Below are 18,269 nucleotides of genomic sequence, written 5' to 3' on the forward strand. Positions count from 1 at the left end.
TTCAGGCTAGCTTCTGTTAGCTTCAGGCTAGCTTCTGTTAGCGGTGTCTCTTGTTCCCTTCTGTCATTTGCGTCCACGGGCTGCGTTTTGTCTCTTCTCTGAATCTGCACGACTCAGGTCTCCGTTCTGTCCTCTAACGTGATGAACGTATGAGCGTCCGCCTCACGGGCCGAATGTGTGTGAAGTTTAGGATGCCATGGTGATGAGGAGCTGGAAAAGCTGTGAGGAGGGTTGGCTAAAATCTGTTTAATGATTCCTCCTCCTGTTCAACACTTTGACCCAATGAGAGCGAAGCTGAGGCCAAACATGAAGTCATCAGGTGCCTGCTGTCAACTTCCCAACAGGTGTCTCTGACACACACACACACACACACACACACACACACACACACACACACACACACAGTCTGTTTCTGTCTCTGTACTTTCTACCTGTGTGTCAGCACCTAAAACGACCCCTGTGAGCACTTCCTGATGTGCCACCTCGACGGTAAAGGTCATACGTCCGACCAAGCTGTTGCATTGGTTGTCGCATTTGCATAAACAACCAATCACGCTGCTGTTTTTCCAGTGAGGACGCCTCCTGTCAGCCTCTCATCTGTCTGACTAACCAGCATGCCTTTCCTTTCCTTCCTGCTGCTTGGTTTTTCTTCCTCCTTCTTCGAGTTTCTTCCCACTTCCTCTCTTTCCCCTTTCCTTCCTTCCTTCAGGTCCTGCTTGTTTCCTTCCTTCCGTTCTTCCTGTTGTCTGTTCTCTCACACACCTTCTCGACACACCTGTCTGTTTTTCCGTCCGTCCTGTGACGTGAGTCAAGCTGATGAAGGTGCAGCGTGTTGCTCATCTTACCTGAGACTCTTCTTCGGGTTCTCCGGCGTCCTGTTCTCTCAGACCTGCCGCAGAGCCGAGGTGGACCCACTTCAGGTCGGATCCTGTTGAAATCAGGATCCAAACTGGACTAAATTTTCCACTCAGACTTTATTGATTTTGTAGTTTCTTCCAAACATACAGAACGTGACTCGTAAGATGAATGATGACGATGTTTCACAGCAGCTTATGAAGGAGTTCGTTCACTTTGTTCACAGACTACAAACTCTGTTCATGTGTGTGTTTCTGTCCCGGCAGGAGTGTGTTATGTGCGTGTGTTCTGCGTTTTGTGTAGAAGTATGTTTGTGTGTCTGGTCCACAGTCCTCCACATAAAGCCCGACGCAGCTCGGTCGCAAAAAACAAACAACCAAAAAAATGAAAAAATGAAGGAAAAAAACAAAACAAAAAAACAAACGATGAGTTTTCATTCGTTTTCCTCTTTTTTAAAATTAGCTGATGATTTCTCCGTCTTTTTCCATCTTAGTGTAATGAGTACAGTCCAAAGGTCGTCTTTTCCACGTCCGGAGAGGTCGCTTGTTTTCCGCTCTTGTGCTGTCCTGGGCGGGCGGGGCTCGACGCGTCCTCTGCTGTCCCGCACAGTCGAGAGAAGATCACTCACCTTTGACCTTTTCTGGGAGGAAGAGAAAAGAGAGCGGACTCTGTAAAGTCAGCAGACTGTGAAGGGTGTGTGTGTGTGTGTGTGTGTGTGTGTGTGTGTGTGTGTGTGTGTGTGTATTTTAAGGCGGTATCACTAGAAATCAGGGCTGCAGACTTCTTGTCTAGAAAGTCACACACAGATTTTCTCTCTCTGGTGTGGGCGGAGTGCTACCTGCTGACCTGCTGAGCAGATGGACGTGGGAGTGTGTGAGTGTGTGTGTGTGTGTGTGTGTGTGAGGCTGGGAAACTGAGAGGCGGCTGGACGGCATATGCTTCATCTGCTTCTTCTTGTCTCTTTCTGCTTTTTTGACTTTTCAGACTGACAAACGAATATGAGAGTTCAGGGAGCATTCACACATTTAGCCCTGCAGCTGCCTGAGTGTCTCAATGAGCTGAGGACGTTTCGTCCACGGTGGGTGGGGGGACAGTGTGCGTGTTGCCGACCTGTTTGAGGCTGGTCCCAGATGTAGCTGTTGAGGATTTCTCCGAGCACGTAGAAAACACAAATGACGACAGTCATCACGCTGAAGAAGACGACCCGAGCCAGCGGAGCGATGCGCTCCAGCACCGGGTACACCCACACACCTGTCACCTGGTGCACCCAACACGTCCTGGGCGGGCGGGGACACACACGCAGGTAGAGACATGTTTGGACGTGTTGTGTTAAGAACAACAGTTTTAAAGATTTAAACCATTTTTTAAACTTTATACTCAATTTAAAGGAATTCTACATTTAACTCAAACAGGTCTCATTTAAACCAGACTAAACTAGCCGAGCAAAGATAAGCTGAACCTCCGAGTTACTAAACAAACTAAAAAATATAGTTAACAGATAAAACTTGGCCTGTTTTTAACTCAGGAACTCCTGAACTGAACTGAATTTAGATAAAATACCACATTCGCTCAATTAACCGAGGCTGAAATTAAATAAACTATTAGAAAAATCGGAATTAGTTGAACCAAACACTGACAAACCTGAGCTAAGCTTAATCTAAACAACACTGAACCTTCATTATCCCATATGACCAAATGCATCTGGAGCTGAAGCACTTTCTAAACTTTAACCTGGATGTGTTTACTGAGAGCTGCAAAGAGGAAGCGTTCGGTACCAGAGGATGTATCCCACGCCAAAGCAGCACACGGCGGCCAGACCCCACGACCTGCTGGGATACCGATGGCGGGTGGTCCGCATCTCGATGATGATGAAGGGAAGAACAGTGGTGTGCTGAGAGAGATGGACAGAGGAGCAGTGATCAATCCACTAACAGCAGAAAAACACTGACAGGGAACATTTTACCGCAACATGAGTACTTCTACTTAAGTTTTTTTGCTAATAATACTTTTACTTAAGTAGACCAATGTGATATTAGTACTTTTACTTCAGTATCTGAGTACTTCTTCACTGCAGAATCCTTCCTGTGTTTGAAATGTCCACAACCACAAAGATGCACATCAAACGAAGAGATGTGGACTGCTCACACCTCAACCTCTGAAAGGAGCCCATGATTTTCTGTTAGAGCCATCTAGTGGCCTGAAGCGGTACTGCACCGACAGCCGCTCCGCTTTCAGGCACAATGTGAGTGAACTGCCTGCCTGAAAAGTTTGTTTACACTGAAGTTTCATTAGAGGTAAATATCTGTGCGGCAGCATCTGATATAAACATCTGTCACATTATTTTACACTATGACAAATGAATAAATGAAGAAGAATTATGGAAAAATGGGACCATTTTGGACTTTTTACATTTCACCCCAGTGGTTACACACCCTCAGTTTGGTCTCTTTTAATTATTCGTTCAGTTCTTTATACAGAGTGTGTGTGTGTGTGTGTGTGTGTGTGTGTGTGTGTGTGTGTGTGTGTGTAGATACCTGTGTAATCCCTCTAAACACACAAACACATTTGATGGAGGTCATGACGTGCTGCTATTTACTGTGAAGCTGTTTCTCACCATCACACACCAGAGTTGTCTCGGTGTTGCTGTGACTCACCATCAGAAGTACACACACACACACACACACACACACACACACACACCTGTACAGTTCTACTGTCAATCAGCAGTGTTCCTGTTTCCAATCAAATATCTGAAATCAATCAATATCTGCTGTAGTTCTGCTACTGTACGGCAAACTCACATGAATTACACTCTCTGTCCAATAGGGGGCACTCACATACAAAATGCGCAAACACACGCACACACACACACACACACACACACACACACACACACACACACACACACACACACACACACACACACACACACACACAACAGACGTAATTGTCTCAGCAGATTTGAGACCTCTTACCTCATTTGCACTCTCAGGAACACAGCTGTAGATCAGTGTGTGTGTGTGTGTGTGTGTGTGTGTGTGTGTGCGTGTGTGTGTCAGACTGTTCACCCTGGGCGACGTCAGGCCGCTGAGCTCTTTTGTCTCCAGCAGTCGAGCCGGTCGGCCTCGTTATGTTACGATGAGAAAAACAACCTTCCATCTGTTAATTATTCCCAGACTGACGGTTAGAAATGATGGAAAAGTGTTTGGTTTGGTGCTGCCGGGCTACAGAAGGTGTGTAAACGGCGCTGCAGCGTGAAGGCAGGTTGGGTTAGGCGTCGGTTTTATAATATCAATAAAATTTTACATGAAGCTGAGTCACTGATGCAGCAAATAATCTTCAGATGTGAAAAACTCCACCGAGGTCAATTTGAAATAGAGCCACAGACGATGCACCAGACTCCATTTGAAATTTCAATAATTTAATATGTTCAGACGCTTTATTTGCATGCATGTGATGCTTAAAGGTGGATTTATGCTGGACACAAGGCGCTAACGAAGGCGCTGCTGCAGCTCTGCACAGGTGAGCTGCTCCTGATCGTGGTTTCGTTTCACTCATTCCTTCATCCGCAGGAAGGTTCAGCCCAGGTGGGAGAGGATCGCTGTTCGCACCTGAATCCAATCACAGGCCTCGTCGTCTCTGCAGCCTCAGCGTACCTTCATCCAGAGCTGCAGCATAGATATGGCGGCTACATGCGTACTGAGGACACACTATAGGCTGTAGGGAGACGTGGATGTGAGGGGCTGACAGCATAACCTGCTCTGTGGAGAGATGACTCATGTGCAGGTAAAGTATAACTGGACAGGTGTGATGGTTCAGCGAGTCCAAATCTGAAGGGGAACGCTGAATGTTCACGAACTCTGGCGTCACAGTCGGCGAGTTTAAAGACATTCAGCGACGGCTCTCAGACGTTCAAAGAGGATTTAAAAGGAAAATCAAACGTGCGTCTGTCCGATACAGCAGAGCGCTTTGTGCGCCGCACAGTGCCGTACTGTCCGACTCTGACCAATCAGCTTCTCCGCTTCCCTCCGAGGATTTGGAAAGGTCAGACTAAAGATGCCAAGTCTGCGCAAACTAACAAGAGGAACAACATCTCCGAGGAGGACAGAATAGCTCTCTCTCCTGGGGTCTTAAATTCTAGGTTTCCCTCCCATCATTATACTCCACACACACACACACACACACACACACACACACACACACACACACACACACACACACACACACACACACACACACACACACGCACACACACACACACACGCCCTGACGCTGCACTTTTACCCAGAGTGCCTCAGTGGAATTCCAGTCTCTTGGTCGTGTTTAAGTTTAGTCTCAGTTGAGGACTTGCCGCTCGTAAATAATACTCCCTTTATCCTTGCTGTCCCTCTCTCTCTATTTTTGTTTCTAGGTCTCTCTCTCTTTGTTGTCCTCCCTCTCTGTGTCTGCCCCCCCCCCCCCCCCGCCGAGGTTTGTGGTTTCGCTCGAGCAGCCAGCTCTCTGCCTTGGTGGAAAATCCCCCCTCTTCGGCAAACAGCGGTGGTTCGATCCTGTGGTCTGGGGCTAAAAACGGGACAAACCATTTCACGCAGAGATGCGCAGCTGGGGGGCGGGCGGGGTCACGCGGCCGAGGGGAGGGCCAGGGGGTCAAACGTCTTCCCGAGTCTGACGGAAAACAACAGCTGGAAATCTGACATGGCACGCTGCGGAGTCGCTCTTGAGCAAGGCATCAACGCCTGTAAACTCAGCCGGGATGAGAAGAGTGCTCGCATACGATTAACGACAGATATGATTAAGACTTTTCCAGCAAAATAATGAGCATTTTGAGTGTCCAGCTTAGCTTCCCCTTAAATTAACTTTATCTAAATTTAAGCAAACACTCTCCCAGCCGTCTGCGTCCGCCTCCAACGCTTCATCACCGACCATATTAAAGCCCCGGACGTCTTATTTTCATAGCTGCAGCGTAACGTGAAATCAGAATATTGAGTGAAGTCGGGCCGACACTCTTGGTGTCTTTGGAAACGTTTGTATCCTCAGAGGAATTTTAAATCAACTTCTGCGGGTTTGGAAAAAGCCTCACAACATGAGATTAGGAGGACGAGTCCACCGGCGGGTTCTTCAGAGTTCACGGGGTCAGAGTGCAGCAGCTGACGCGGAGCTCGCCGCTCCGTCCGCGGTCCCTGCACCGATAAAGCTTTTTCAGCTGAACTCCACTTGAACCCTGGAAATCAAATGAAAGTCTCCTGTTGACACTTCTCTCAACAGTTTTCTCACTTAAGGAGCTTATCGTGTCGCAGGAGGACAATCCTGTTCCACTTTCCATCAAAAAACACAGTCGGAGAAACTGTGTGTGGATCTGCAGAAGCACCAGAACCTTCAATGTCAGAGACGGGTCCAACGTGACCGGGTCTTCACAGTCCTGCTCGTCTGTCTGAGCTTCAGACCTGCAGGCGTCCCAGAGACCTTCAGCTGGGACTGGTCCACTCAAAGTAAAAGTACACCTGTGTGAAACTGTCAGTAAATACGTCAACCTGCGGTCCGACAGCGGCTGAACGTTAAACTGAGGTTCCACTAAAAGCATCACGGAGAACCTTTGGTATTTGTTTACTACGAGCTGTTTGGAAGATGAATAACAACTATTCTACTGCTTCAACCTGCGTGAGTCAGTGAACGCCTCATAGGTAAAAATAACACAAGAGGCTGTCACACATCACATGAATCACACACACACACGCAGTGATAATGATGCAAATCCAGCACACAAGTGATGAAGGTTAAGTGCTGATCCCAGGTTTGTGTGTGTGTGTGTGTGTGTGTGTGTGTGTGTGTGTGTGTGTGGGCCCTAACACAACAATGATTAACCAGATGTTCACACACAGCTGATCCTCGGCCGGCAGAGCTTTTATAATAAAACTACAAAAGGGAAGAGAGTGTGTGTGCGTGTGTGTGTGTGTGTGCGTGTGTGTGTGTGTGTGTGTGTGTGTGTGTGTGTGTGCGTGTGTGTGTGTGTGTGTGTGTCACAGGTCAGTGGCGTCAGACTCGGTGTGAGGCTGTAATCCTCTGCTGGTTTGCGGTACCTGACTGTGGGTCTGAGTGTGGGCTTGCCTTTATGAACTGGAACCACAAGAGTAACGGCTAAAACACACGCACACGCATGCACGTACGCACACGCACGCACGCACGCACGCACACGCACGCACACTCTGAAGACAAAAGAAAAAAGAAATCCTGCCACGTTAGAGTCTGACGCTCTCGCTCGCTCTTCAGAGGCAAAATAAAATGTAAATTCTGACAATTCTAACAATTCTGTAATAATGTATGTGTGTATATATATAAGCTAACCTTTACGCTAGCTGTCTGAAGCTAACATGTTGCTAATGCATCATTTAATTGACTGTTAATGGCTGAGCTAATGCTAACTTTTATTTTTTACTGTTTCTGCTCTTTAAATATGCAGAATCCTTAATTACTGATTCTTTTTCTAAATCTGAGCACAGCACTAATAAAATAATGAGGGATTCAATGAAGGGATTTGGGATCCTTGAACCATTTTGCATCTTAAATTGACAAAACAAAACAAATGCGTACACCGGCTCCTGAGGCACCCTGACTCTTGTTCATATCTTCTTCTGCTTTCCGATCACTATGATTGAACGTGTGATCAGTGTGATCAGCTCCAACATCAACCACAAACTCCAAAAACCAAACCAGCTCCATGAAGTCCTCACGTCTTCTTCTTCTGTTCAGTCTGAAAAATCAGTGTTAACAACAAACCCATGAGGTCTGTAAACGCACCATTCGCTCACGTTCCCTGGCAGATTCACTCTTCATCCTTCTCCCTCCTCGCTCTGCATCGCTCGACCCCTCCCTCCTCCAATGGGAATGGCAACACGGTTGCCGTGGCAGCCAGCATAGACAAACAACACTGATACCATGAAGACCGCAAAATATTTACGAGGCTCACACACACACACACACACACACACACACACACACACCCAGACACACGTTTCACAAAGGCACACACACATACAGATGTTCTCACGTTTTCTATCTCTCTCTCACACACACACACACACACACACACACACACACACACACACACACGCCCGTTGGTGGTGTTCTGGTTGTTTTGGTCCTTGGTGATGCCGCCATAGCAACCACTCAGCTATTACATCATCTTCTGGAGTACGGGAAGAGACACACACACACACACACACACACACACACACACACACACACACACACATGCACACACCACACACACACACGCTGTCTTTGTCTCTCTCACTTGAAGAGGAGTTATGGCAATGATCGGTTTTTAAATACTCGGCTCGTCTCGCAGGAGGACGAGAGGACGCCGCTCTGAGGACGCCGCTCTGAGGACGCCGCACTGAGGACGCCGCACTGAGGACGCTGCGCTGAGGACGCCGCACTCAGGACGCCGCGCTGAGGACGCCACACTGGCAGACGGAAGCGTCACGAGGAGGTTTTGCATGTTACAGACAAAGTGTTGGAACATTTTCTGATAATCTCTCAGGCTGATAGAAACACACACACACAGCTGACGGTGTTATCAGCCAGCCGACGTGCGACACATGTCAGTCGCTGTCTAAACATTAGATTAAACCGCTTCCTCTTGATGGCGAATCAAAGCCAGCGAGCCGCCGCTGACTACATTCAAATCCAGAGGTTCACCAGCAGCAGCTCTGACCTCCGATAAGATTCATCAAGTACTTTATGGAGTTCACGATCCTCTGATACAAGAAGAATAGAAACGGCCCCCAGAAACACCATCCAGCTCCCCCTGGGGGTCCTGGGGTCCTCCCAGACCAGAGGGGGAGACACTGAACCTGTGGCCCAACCCACAAAAACTGCACCTGTCAGGTAAAAGTATGTAGATATGTTTCATGTGCATGTGTAAAAATAAATCAGGATAATAAGAAGAAGAAACTAATGTGGTTTACAAAGAGTGTATGCTCCTATAATACTATCTGAATGGACTGTACTGGTTATTGGGTCAAGTCTCATCTGGAATCCAGTCAGAAATATTTGCTGGAGTGAGTTCCTGTGCAGGTGTCAGGCAGGTGTGGTTTAGCAAAGCTGGGGCCGGTGCAGGACTCTGATATAACCCCTCCACTGCGTCTCAGTTCACATGAATCGAGGGGTTTTAATACATTTACTGCACATGGGTTTAAATTTATTATAGATCTGCCTTAAATTTGTCAGGTCAGACTCCGTCAGCGCTCCTCACGCTGCCTGAATCTTGGCTTGGACGTTTTTAATCTCAGTTGTGGCACATTCTATTTCCAAGGTAATTCTTTCTGTCACCTCATTGGTTGAAACTTACGCTGACCGGTAAATCAGTCGCTGTGGTCACTGAGAGCACATCTGTGCAGCCGGCCGCTTGGTGCAGAAATGTACTGGACTGTCGAGGTGGAGAGCGAACTAAGCCTGAAGCGACGTCTAATTATAATGATCTATTAACAGACAGCGTCTCTGCTGGAATCAGGGAGTTAAAGGACTCACCATGCCGTGGTTGAGCCACTGAGGGATGAAGTTGTCCAGTAGTCTGGGGTAGACCAGGTCTCTGTCGTACAGGTACAGAGTCCAGAACGTGAACACCACAAACTAGAGAGGGAAGCAGAAAAAGGACGGTTAGCAAACAGTCGTCACACAACACAAACACACGTTAGCCTTTGAAAAACAACATTTTCACTGCGGTCAAAAGACTGTTTAGCTGTTAGCTGCTGTTAGCAAAAAACTGTTTAGCGAATGACATAAATTACAACACAGTACAAATTCTATAACCACGAAAACTAAACAAAAACATCTCTTTTGGCTCTTACTCATTTAATGTGATGAGGTAAAACATGAGGACACACGGACAGAATGTCCAAAAGGACAGTGTGTTCTTTAGAACAGCAGATAGCTGAAGACACTGTGTTCTGGTCCTTTCTACAGTCAATGTTTGGAGAAGCAAGGTGATAACAACGAGGCTGACACATCAGTCCTCGACAGGCAGGTAAATCTCATCGAACAGGTGAGACTGTGGCACATTTTAAAAATGTTAGCATGCTAAATGTTATATTCTAACTTACTTAAAGTTAGAATGTGAGCATGCTTTTATTATAGTGTGTAATGTGTGTGTGTGTCATGTTAGCATGTTAGCCTGCTTGCATGTATTGAAGTGATGGATGTTAGCATGCTAATGTTACCTCAGGTGAGGCTGCTGTCACCTTTCGTCCCACATGTCCTGAATGCACCATAAGCTAACAAACTCTTGGTCTAATGTATCTCCTGCAGACTGTTTGGACTCGGGCCAGACTATGTTCTGCAGGACGGGGGTGGAATTACCTGACCGTCATCTGGGTTCCAGTTCGGGCGTCTGAACCAACCCCCCCACCATTGTACCCTGAGCGGCAAGTTCTCTGCTTTCAACGGGCCGGTGGAGACGACACACACACACACACACACACACACACACACACTGTCCCTGTGCGTCACATATCCACACTGCCCTTACCGACACACACATGTAATATACGCTCCTGCACGCTCATGCATGTCTACAACACACAGAACCACACACACACACGCAGGCACGCACACACACTCTTTCCATATCAGCCAGGCTGGGTTTCCAGACGTTAGCTGTGGTGATAATTGTGTCTATTGTACTGTATGTAAACTGAACTCTGTGCCCAACGCGCGCGCGCGCACACACACACACACACACACACACACACACACACACACACACACAGACACACACACACAGCAGCATGCCAGCTGACTGCCTCTATAGGTGTGTATGTGTGTGTGTCAGACACCCTGGACGTGCGCTGCAGCCTCGACAGTGGCACTGGAAGTACAAACATGTGTGTGTACACGTGTGTCGAAACCTAGGATGTGCTTGCGGTCAGACAGCAGTACGAGTGGCTCGGTGCAGCAGCTACAGGGCACCTCGCCAGCTCAAATCTTGAATAAAAGTGTGTGTGTGTGTGTGTGTGTGTGTGTGTGTGTGACAGAGAGAGGCAGGACCATGTGAGCAGAGTCTGCCAGCGTTGTGAGAACAGCCTGAGGATCAGACAGAGGTCACCGTCTGACTGTCTGAAGCAGCAGAGGACAACTCGACACTGTTCGTTCTGTGTGTTCGGGGCCTGATTTCACTGGGAATCCAGAGAGGAGCTGCTGAGGGTCCGCCGACGCTACCGGCACCTTCACATGCAACCAGCTATTTTCCACTTTGGTTACTTGACTGATGAAGACCATGTGATATGAACAAAAGCTCCAGAGCAGCCCTGAATGCACCTTTAGGCGAGTTTGTTTTCTCAACTGATGATTTCTGAATTGCTGTAGATTAATTCTCCACTTCCTGTCTGATTCACGAGCTCGGCACTTGTCTGATTGTTAATAATTATTCACTGTTTCTCTTCATTTTTGAGAAGTAACCGACCTCGAACCATAAACGCTGTTACAGGTTAATGTGCTACAACTCGTCCACTCCATCAAATCTCCCTGTGGAGTTCAGAGAGTTATCGCCTCATGTCGGAGGAGCATTCTGAATCTTTAAATACCAGCGGCACCGCCCCTCATACACGGATATCAAGTCTTTATATAACCGCTGAAGAGTTTATTGTTGCTGTTAAATAAAACCCTCAAACCTGACGTCTTCTTGTGGGAGCCTTGGGCTGACGAAGGCAAATAAATGAGCTGATTCTCTTGTAATACCGAAGTCTTAGGTCCAGTCCTCATGTCCCCCCTCAAGGCCCGTTCAGACACAACTCAACAACGGCGTCACTGTGCTCTCAAACTGCGCTTCGCAAGTTTCTTTGGGCACAAACTGTTTGAATTATGAATAGTTTCCTCGTGCTGGGAAGTCAGCCAAACATCTACGCAGTATCAGGGGATTCCATGGGCGTAGCAGGCTGTAGTTAAGACATTAAGACATACAGGCGAATGTACACAATGATTTCATTTATTTACATGAAGCCACACTGGAAACGTCCGTTCAGAGGAAAAGCTGCAGCGCAGGCAGAATTCAGCTAATAGAAAACGTAGCTAAGCTAACGTTAATGCCCTGCTGCCACTGAACATGCAGAGCGAGCTGAGGCTAACAGGCCGGCTTCATAATGATTCTGTCTGTACGTGGGAACACTGATACAGAGAAGATGACAGGATTCCTCTGATGTCCAAACCCGACGGCTTCGCGGAGCGAAAACGAGGGGAATCTTTACCGGTTAGGTGTAAATGCATCCCTGTTGGCACTTGCGACATCCACATGCTGACTTCACAAAATGTTTTTTTCAGTCTTACGATGGAGGAAAAGCCTCCTGAGTCGACATTTGGGCCTCACTTCAGAGAGAAACCAAAGAAGAGCGAGGAGAAAGGGGGAGCGAGAGGGAGCTGATTAAACTGCAAATGCATAAGTCAAGCCTTTGATTCCTGCAAGCCAGGCTGATCCTTCCCCCGGCTACTGTGTGTGTATGTGTGTGTGTGTGTGTGTGTGTGTGTGTGTGTGTGTGCGTGTGTGCACTCGGCTGCATGCATCCATCCCCTCACCGCTCCGACAGGGAAGGCCAGCACAGCCATCATCCAGTCCCTCAAGCCAATCAGCTTCCTCAGCTGTCGCTCCTGCTCCCTGCTGTCGCCTCCCTTGGTCAGCAGACTGGACACATCGATCAGGACACACACTCCGAAGAACACCGCCTGGATCACCTGCAGAGAGAGAGAGAGGCCGAGAGAGCTCAGCGAGCACATCTGCACAGTTCCACATGACAAACACTGAGGAGGGACCGAGCAGGGCGAGAAACACAGAGCTCAAGATGATCCACTTTTCAGAGGAAGAAGCAAAGGAAGAAGAGTTCGGAGAGGAGGGGACGGAGGTGATGAGGGAGGGCGGCCAGACATGGAAGCTGCCCTGCAATCAAAGCAACCATCGCAGTCTGCGGTGCCCCAGCTTCTCCTTAACCCGCCTCGCCTTCGCCTGCTTCAGTCAGTAATTTCAAACATTGCCCCAAAGTCATTTCAACATCCTCAACACAGCATCGGGCAGGAAACAGCGGCTTCGATCTATGACGAGCATGTCGGAGCACAACCGGCTGGAGAACCGGTTTGTTACACAAATATGGCCGTCGGAGTGTTTGTCGTCTGTGTTTACTCACCACAAACTGTGCAGACGTTAGCTGCCGCTAGTTGGTGACGCGCTACGTGAACCTGCGCTGTGACTTACCAGGAAGTTTCAGTCTTACTGCGCAGCATAATGAAACGTTCTGACACTGCAACCAATTTCAATTCCCGTCGATACTGTGATTAACGCTGTTTTCAGAGGGCACCATGAACACAGCGCTCCTGTTTTCATTAGCAGATTTAATAATTAGCCACAGTGGAGCGTCTTTCTGACAGCAGGCCCAGCAAACCTTCTCTTCGCGCTATGCTAACATTAGCTAGCTCGTGACAGCTGGTTTATGGAGTCAGAGCATTTTATGTTTTTAGACTCCCAGCATCACATGTAGCACACCGCCTTCATGTTCAGCTCCGCTGTTAGCGCGCCGAATCGCAGCAGTGGAGCAGACATGCTGTGCAGAGAGCGGCCGATGCTAACAAATGGAAATGTTTGTTTGCAGATTTGAGCGTTTTTGAGGTGAGTTACTGGATTCTGATTCAACAAAACTGCACGACAAAGTTCACTGTTCAGTTTAGGTTTCATTAAGTTGACGGCCGACATCATTTGATGTCATTTTGTTATATTTTAGCGCTAATCGTAGCATTAGCATCATGACCAGCTTGGGTCATGATTGCAGTTTTCACACTAACAGTCCATCTGAATGACGAGTGGTCAAAACTTTGTGCTATATGCCGACATTTTCTTACTCCAAGCTCACGAGTTGTACTTTTTTAATAACAGAGCCCATGGGAGGAAGAAGTTTTTGTATTTCTTTTGCCATTTCTTGTGGTTTTTTGTAGTTTTTCCTAAACTTGATGCTGAAATCCAATAAACAAAAAATCATGCATCTGTCTTTCAAACAGAGCAATGCAATTTGCATTTTATTGCCAGTCACCCAGCAACAGTATTAAACCACTTGAATGCCAAATATATCCTGCACTTGAGGTTTTACTATTGAAAATGCAACCTCCCCATTTAAAAGGCAGCACACACTGCAGCTGTGTATCTGATTTAACACTGTCCAAATTCAGTAAAACTGAAAGGAATTCAAGATACGTCACCAGCAGCTATTTTAATGAGGGTGAGATGCAAGGACGCTGAGAAATTAAGCTATAAATAAGCTAAATAAACAGCAAAGGGTAGGTATGAACACACTAAAAAAGGGCTGTAGCTAACGATTAGTCTATAAAATGTCTAAAAAATGTGAAAAATGCTCGTCACCAGAGCCTGAAGTGATGCCTTCAAATTATTTCTTTTGTCCAGCCAACAGTCCAAAACCCAAAGACTCTTCATTTACTGTCACAAATGACAAAGAAAAGCATCGAATTCTTCAATTCAAGAAGCTTTTTTGGCTTGGAAATGACGATTAATCCCTTATCAAAATAGTTGGACGTGAATTTTATTTCAGTCGAGTAATCGATATACGATATACACGGTGCGATACCACCAAAAAAACACCATAAATACTTGACTTAAATACTTAAATCCAGCTGCAGGATGTTATGTGCACTGTGGCGAGAGAAAGCAGCTCCTGTGTGTCATGAAACACTCCCATCAATATGATGGATGTGACCCTCTCTCTCACAGAAAGATGGAGAGGATGCTATCGGATGCTATTGGATGCTAATCCTCCTCCAGTTCGTGTGTGTGTTTGCGGATGCATATCATCACCTTATTTGATGTGTGTGGGTGGTGCTCGTTACCTCTGTGCATGCTTGTGTGTGCCTATTAACCAAAATGTGTGTCAGTCCAATAACCTGCCGAAATTAGCTTTGCTGCTACATAAATAATGGGTTTCTATGAGAGCTCAGCTAGCAATAAAGCACGCGGGCACAATCAAAGAGCCTGCATTTGTGGAACTTGTGGCAATCGTGTGCGTTTCAGTGACAGTGTAGGGCTTGTTTGAAGGGCTTCATGTTGCGCGCACACACACACACACACACACACACACACACACACACACACACACACACACACACACAGTATGATTAAGAGCCAGATGTAGTGGTGTGTGTGTTTCCTGGCTGCTGGTGTGTACAGGTCATTAACAGCACCGTTAACCAGGAGGAAAGGTCTAATGTGGAAAATATGACACAGCTGTTTCTCTCTCTCACACACACACACACACACACACACACACACACACACACACACGAGTTGTTCACAGTAACAGTAGTAAACATCAGCAGTGGCTTGTTGTTCTTGTTTTCCTGTCCACTCAGATGCCTGCTCTTCTCTTACAGGATGAAGGGAATGCTTTGCTAACAGCGAGCTAACGTCGCCGGTGATGCTGATGCTAAAAACAACATGTTTGTGAATGAATGCTGATAGCATCAGTCGAGACTGAGCTGCCTCTTCGTGAATGTGTGCGTGCATTGTCTGGGATGACTGTGTGTTTGTGTCTTCCTCCAATTCAGCTGCTCGTAAAGTCCTTAATTTAATTTCTCTTCAGAGACCATAACAGTGGATATGAAGGCCAACGTGTGCTGACCCTCAGCTGGTTCACAGCTTCAACATGAAGGACACCGATACTTTCTGCACATTGTTTGTTAATGTTGATGAACAATATCTGATCAAATCAAATATATATCAGTTTTAAGTTAGCATGCCCACAGTCCATCTATTTATCCTCTGTTTTATTATTATTATTATTGTGGAGTCTTTGTGCGTACATGCTTTGCCGAGCTGTCTGAAGAGGACTGTCTAAGAAGACGAAGAATAAGTTTGGATTTTTGAAACGAATGCAGAATATTTAGTCTTTTATGCTCTTTATAATAGTTTATTTTCTTTCAGTTTGTGTGTTTTTTGGTGAAAATACAAGCAACAACATACCATAGATGGACAGAATGATGGATGGATGACGTAAATAAACCAAACCAGTTTCAGGAGCTGCACAGCTTCTTCGAGCTGCTTCAACCAATAATGTGCGCGCGGCGCGCTCCCGCGGACGGGGCACCGTCTGTGACAGGCTACGTTCTGCACCGCAGCACCTGTTCCGGTTCAGCACACACACACACACACACACACACACACACACACTGGGCTCAACGGTCAGCCACGTTGGGGGGTTTCAGAGGCGACTCCAGACGCAATTTGGTGTACATTATTGCAATTTTACGACCTCCTTTCTCGTCCACAACGAATGTGAGACCGGAACAAGGAGCGGAAGGAGGCGGAAACGCTGAATAATCATTCAAATCTGAGCACAACGCGGAGCAGAGACTCTGCGGCTCATTCAGCGAACTCGGCGGCTGTTTGGGGCTTAAATGCAGGGGAAAGGTGAATTCCTACCAGGTCGATGAAGGTCAGGAACTTCCAGCTGCCTCCGTAGGTCTGGTGTGCCGGCATGTCCAAAGCTTTGTAGTGGCACAGGATGGAGAAATAAGACAGCAGGATGGCGACCCGGAGAACCTGCGAGGGGATCAGCGCCATGATGCTCGCTCTCTGTCCTTGTTTCCTGTGTCCCTGTACGTCTCTGCACCTGCCTCTGTCTCTGCCTCTGCTCGGCTTGCACCCTGTTTTTACCTGTCTTCACCTCCCTGCCTGTGTCTGCGCCTCTCCTGCTCCCCTCAGTCTGAAGACTGCTTCCGTGTTATGATGACGACGCAAGGGGGAGGGGAGCGCGCGCAGCCCGGACACAGACGGTTCATCTGCGTCTTTGATCCACTTTAACTTGTGTTTTGTAATTGTGTGTTAAATTTAGCTTAGTGCATTCACTATAATTATCTGAGTGTTAATTTCTGGCCTCGCACATATCAGACTATATGAAGTGTTTGAGCCTTTGTTAAATTCAGCTGTGGTTTCATGTTTATAATAAAATAATAAACGTTATGTGTCTTGTGCACAAACACTGAGTCCGACTGAAAGGAAATGAAATAAAATAGACAACTCTTGAATAGAAGCTGGCAGAGGCATTATATGAGGATAGGACGAGATATGGCTTTATTGATCCACACTGGGGAAATTACGTTGTTACAGACAGAAATAATAACAAGAATAACGTGGGAGACGTAGAAAAAGAACAAACAGACGATAAAAACAGGTACAAAATAGAAAACACAGCGTTTCGCACCGTTGCACATTGAAAAATAACAAGCACAGAAAAAATAACAACAATAATAATTATAAAAACGATGGATCCCCAAACTGTTAATTAATGAACATTTATGATGTTATGAACTAAGGTTATTACATAGACAAAAACATAGAAATACATTTTACAAATAAGTTAATACATTATCAGAACTTAACTCAATTTTATTTAATTATTTCTTGATAAAAATTTTCCCCAAATGACACATTGACGCCATGATGTGCTGCACCTTTCAGATGTACACAGACGGTACTGTAGTACTAATATTGTAAATGTAGATGACATTTACAGGACAGTCTCAGTAGCAGTCGTTAAACACGGCCCGTCAGTGCTGATGAACGCACTTAAAGAAGCGTGTGTGTTGTTTTAGCCTAAATGAGGTCATTCGTGTTGAATATTCCTGAATAGTAAATGATCCTTCTGTTATTTTCTCCTTATTTCTTAGTTTGCCAGTTTTAAGGTGGACTGCCTTTGACGTTTGTCATGTACTTACTGATGATACTGAAAGCTCAGCTCATACCACGTGTGCACAAATTGTTCTGAACAGAATGAGAGAAAATTCATCATGTCTGTGTTTTGGCCGGCCGATGAAGCGGCCGCTGAAATAAAAACGAACCGATCTGAAGTGGAGGAGAGAAATGGAGACGATGCTGATCAGCATAAAAAAAGATCCCCAGCAGGCGAGGAAAGAGGTGATGCTGTTGCCACGGCGACGCTGACTGCAGTGCTGGTTTATGGATGGATGGACACAGATCTAAATTACAGTCTGTTGTGAATGTTAACATGCTGAACATGTACTCAGCCATCATGTACGTGATACAGAAGTCATGTTTCCATCACTGTGGCCGCTGCAGGAGTCAGCCTGTGACTCCAGGACAAAGTCCAGCATACGGCGGAGGTCGCGTGCTTGCATGCATATTTATTGTCCCTGCTGCGGTTTGTTTAACATGTCGGGTGAAGTCACAGTGATGAATTATCACCTGAAGCTCCCCTCAGCTTGGCAGAGCTTTATATCCGGCTTCAGCTCATTGATTATCTGCGCGACCGACAACTTTACTATTTCAGTTCACACCGTCTGTACAGGATGCGTTCAGGCACAGCATCGAGGGTAGGCCACCCACGTTTCGGCAGCCCTCAGGCCTCAGCACTCAA

General features: G+C 46.7%; 1 protein-coding gene and 1 long non-coding RNA gene across 2 annotated transcripts; one reads left to right on the plus strand and one right to left on the minus strand.

Moving 5' to 3' along the window:
• Nucleotides 1-955: 955 nt before the first annotated feature.
• Nucleotides 956-16,456, minus strand: aig1 (androgen-induced 1 (H. sapiens)). The gene is made up of 6 exons (XM_076756213.1): nt 16,316-16,456; nt 12,421-12,576; nt 9,385-9,486; nt 2,631-2,746; nt 1,966-2,132; nt 956-1,495 (listed from the first exon to the last, which is right to left on the minus strand). The coding sequence occupies exons 1-6, from the start codon at nt 16,454-16,456 to the stop codon at nt 1,476-1,478; spliced, it is 702 nt and encodes a 233-aa protein (XP_076612328.1). The 3' UTR covers nt 956-1,475.
• LOC143336221 (uncharacterized) lies at nt 8,016-12,427 on the plus strand. The gene is made up of 3 exons (XR_013078512.1): nt 8,016-8,742; nt 9,820-9,898; nt 10,162-12,427. It is a non-coding gene; the product is annotated as an uncharacterized LOC143336221 (long non-coding RNA).
• Nucleotides 16,457-18,269: the final 1,813 nt, after the last annotated feature.

This window comes from Chaetodon auriga, chromosome 18 (genome assembly GCF_051107435.1).
Source record: "Chaetodon auriga isolate fChaAug3 chromosome 18, fChaAug3.hap1, whole genome shotgun sequence".
NCBI classification, from domain to species: Eukaryota; Metazoa; Chordata; class Actinopteri; order Chaetodontiformes; family Chaetodontidae; genus Chaetodon; species Chaetodon auriga.

Bases quoted from the DNA above. Each gene is read 5' to 3' on its own strand.
- aig1 (XM_076756213.1), bottom strand. From the start codon at position 16,456: ATGGCGCTGATCCCCTCGCAGGTTCTCCGGGTCGCCATCCTGCTGTCT. The intron at 12,577-16,315 runs GTAGGAATTCAC...CTCTCTCTGCAG, and splicing joins TCCTGACCTTCATCGACCTG to GTGATCCAGGCGGTGTTCTT. The intron at 1,496-1,965 runs GTCGGCAACACG...TCTTCCTCCCAG, and splicing joins CTGGGACCAGCCTCAAACAG to AAAAGGTCAAAGGTGAGTGA.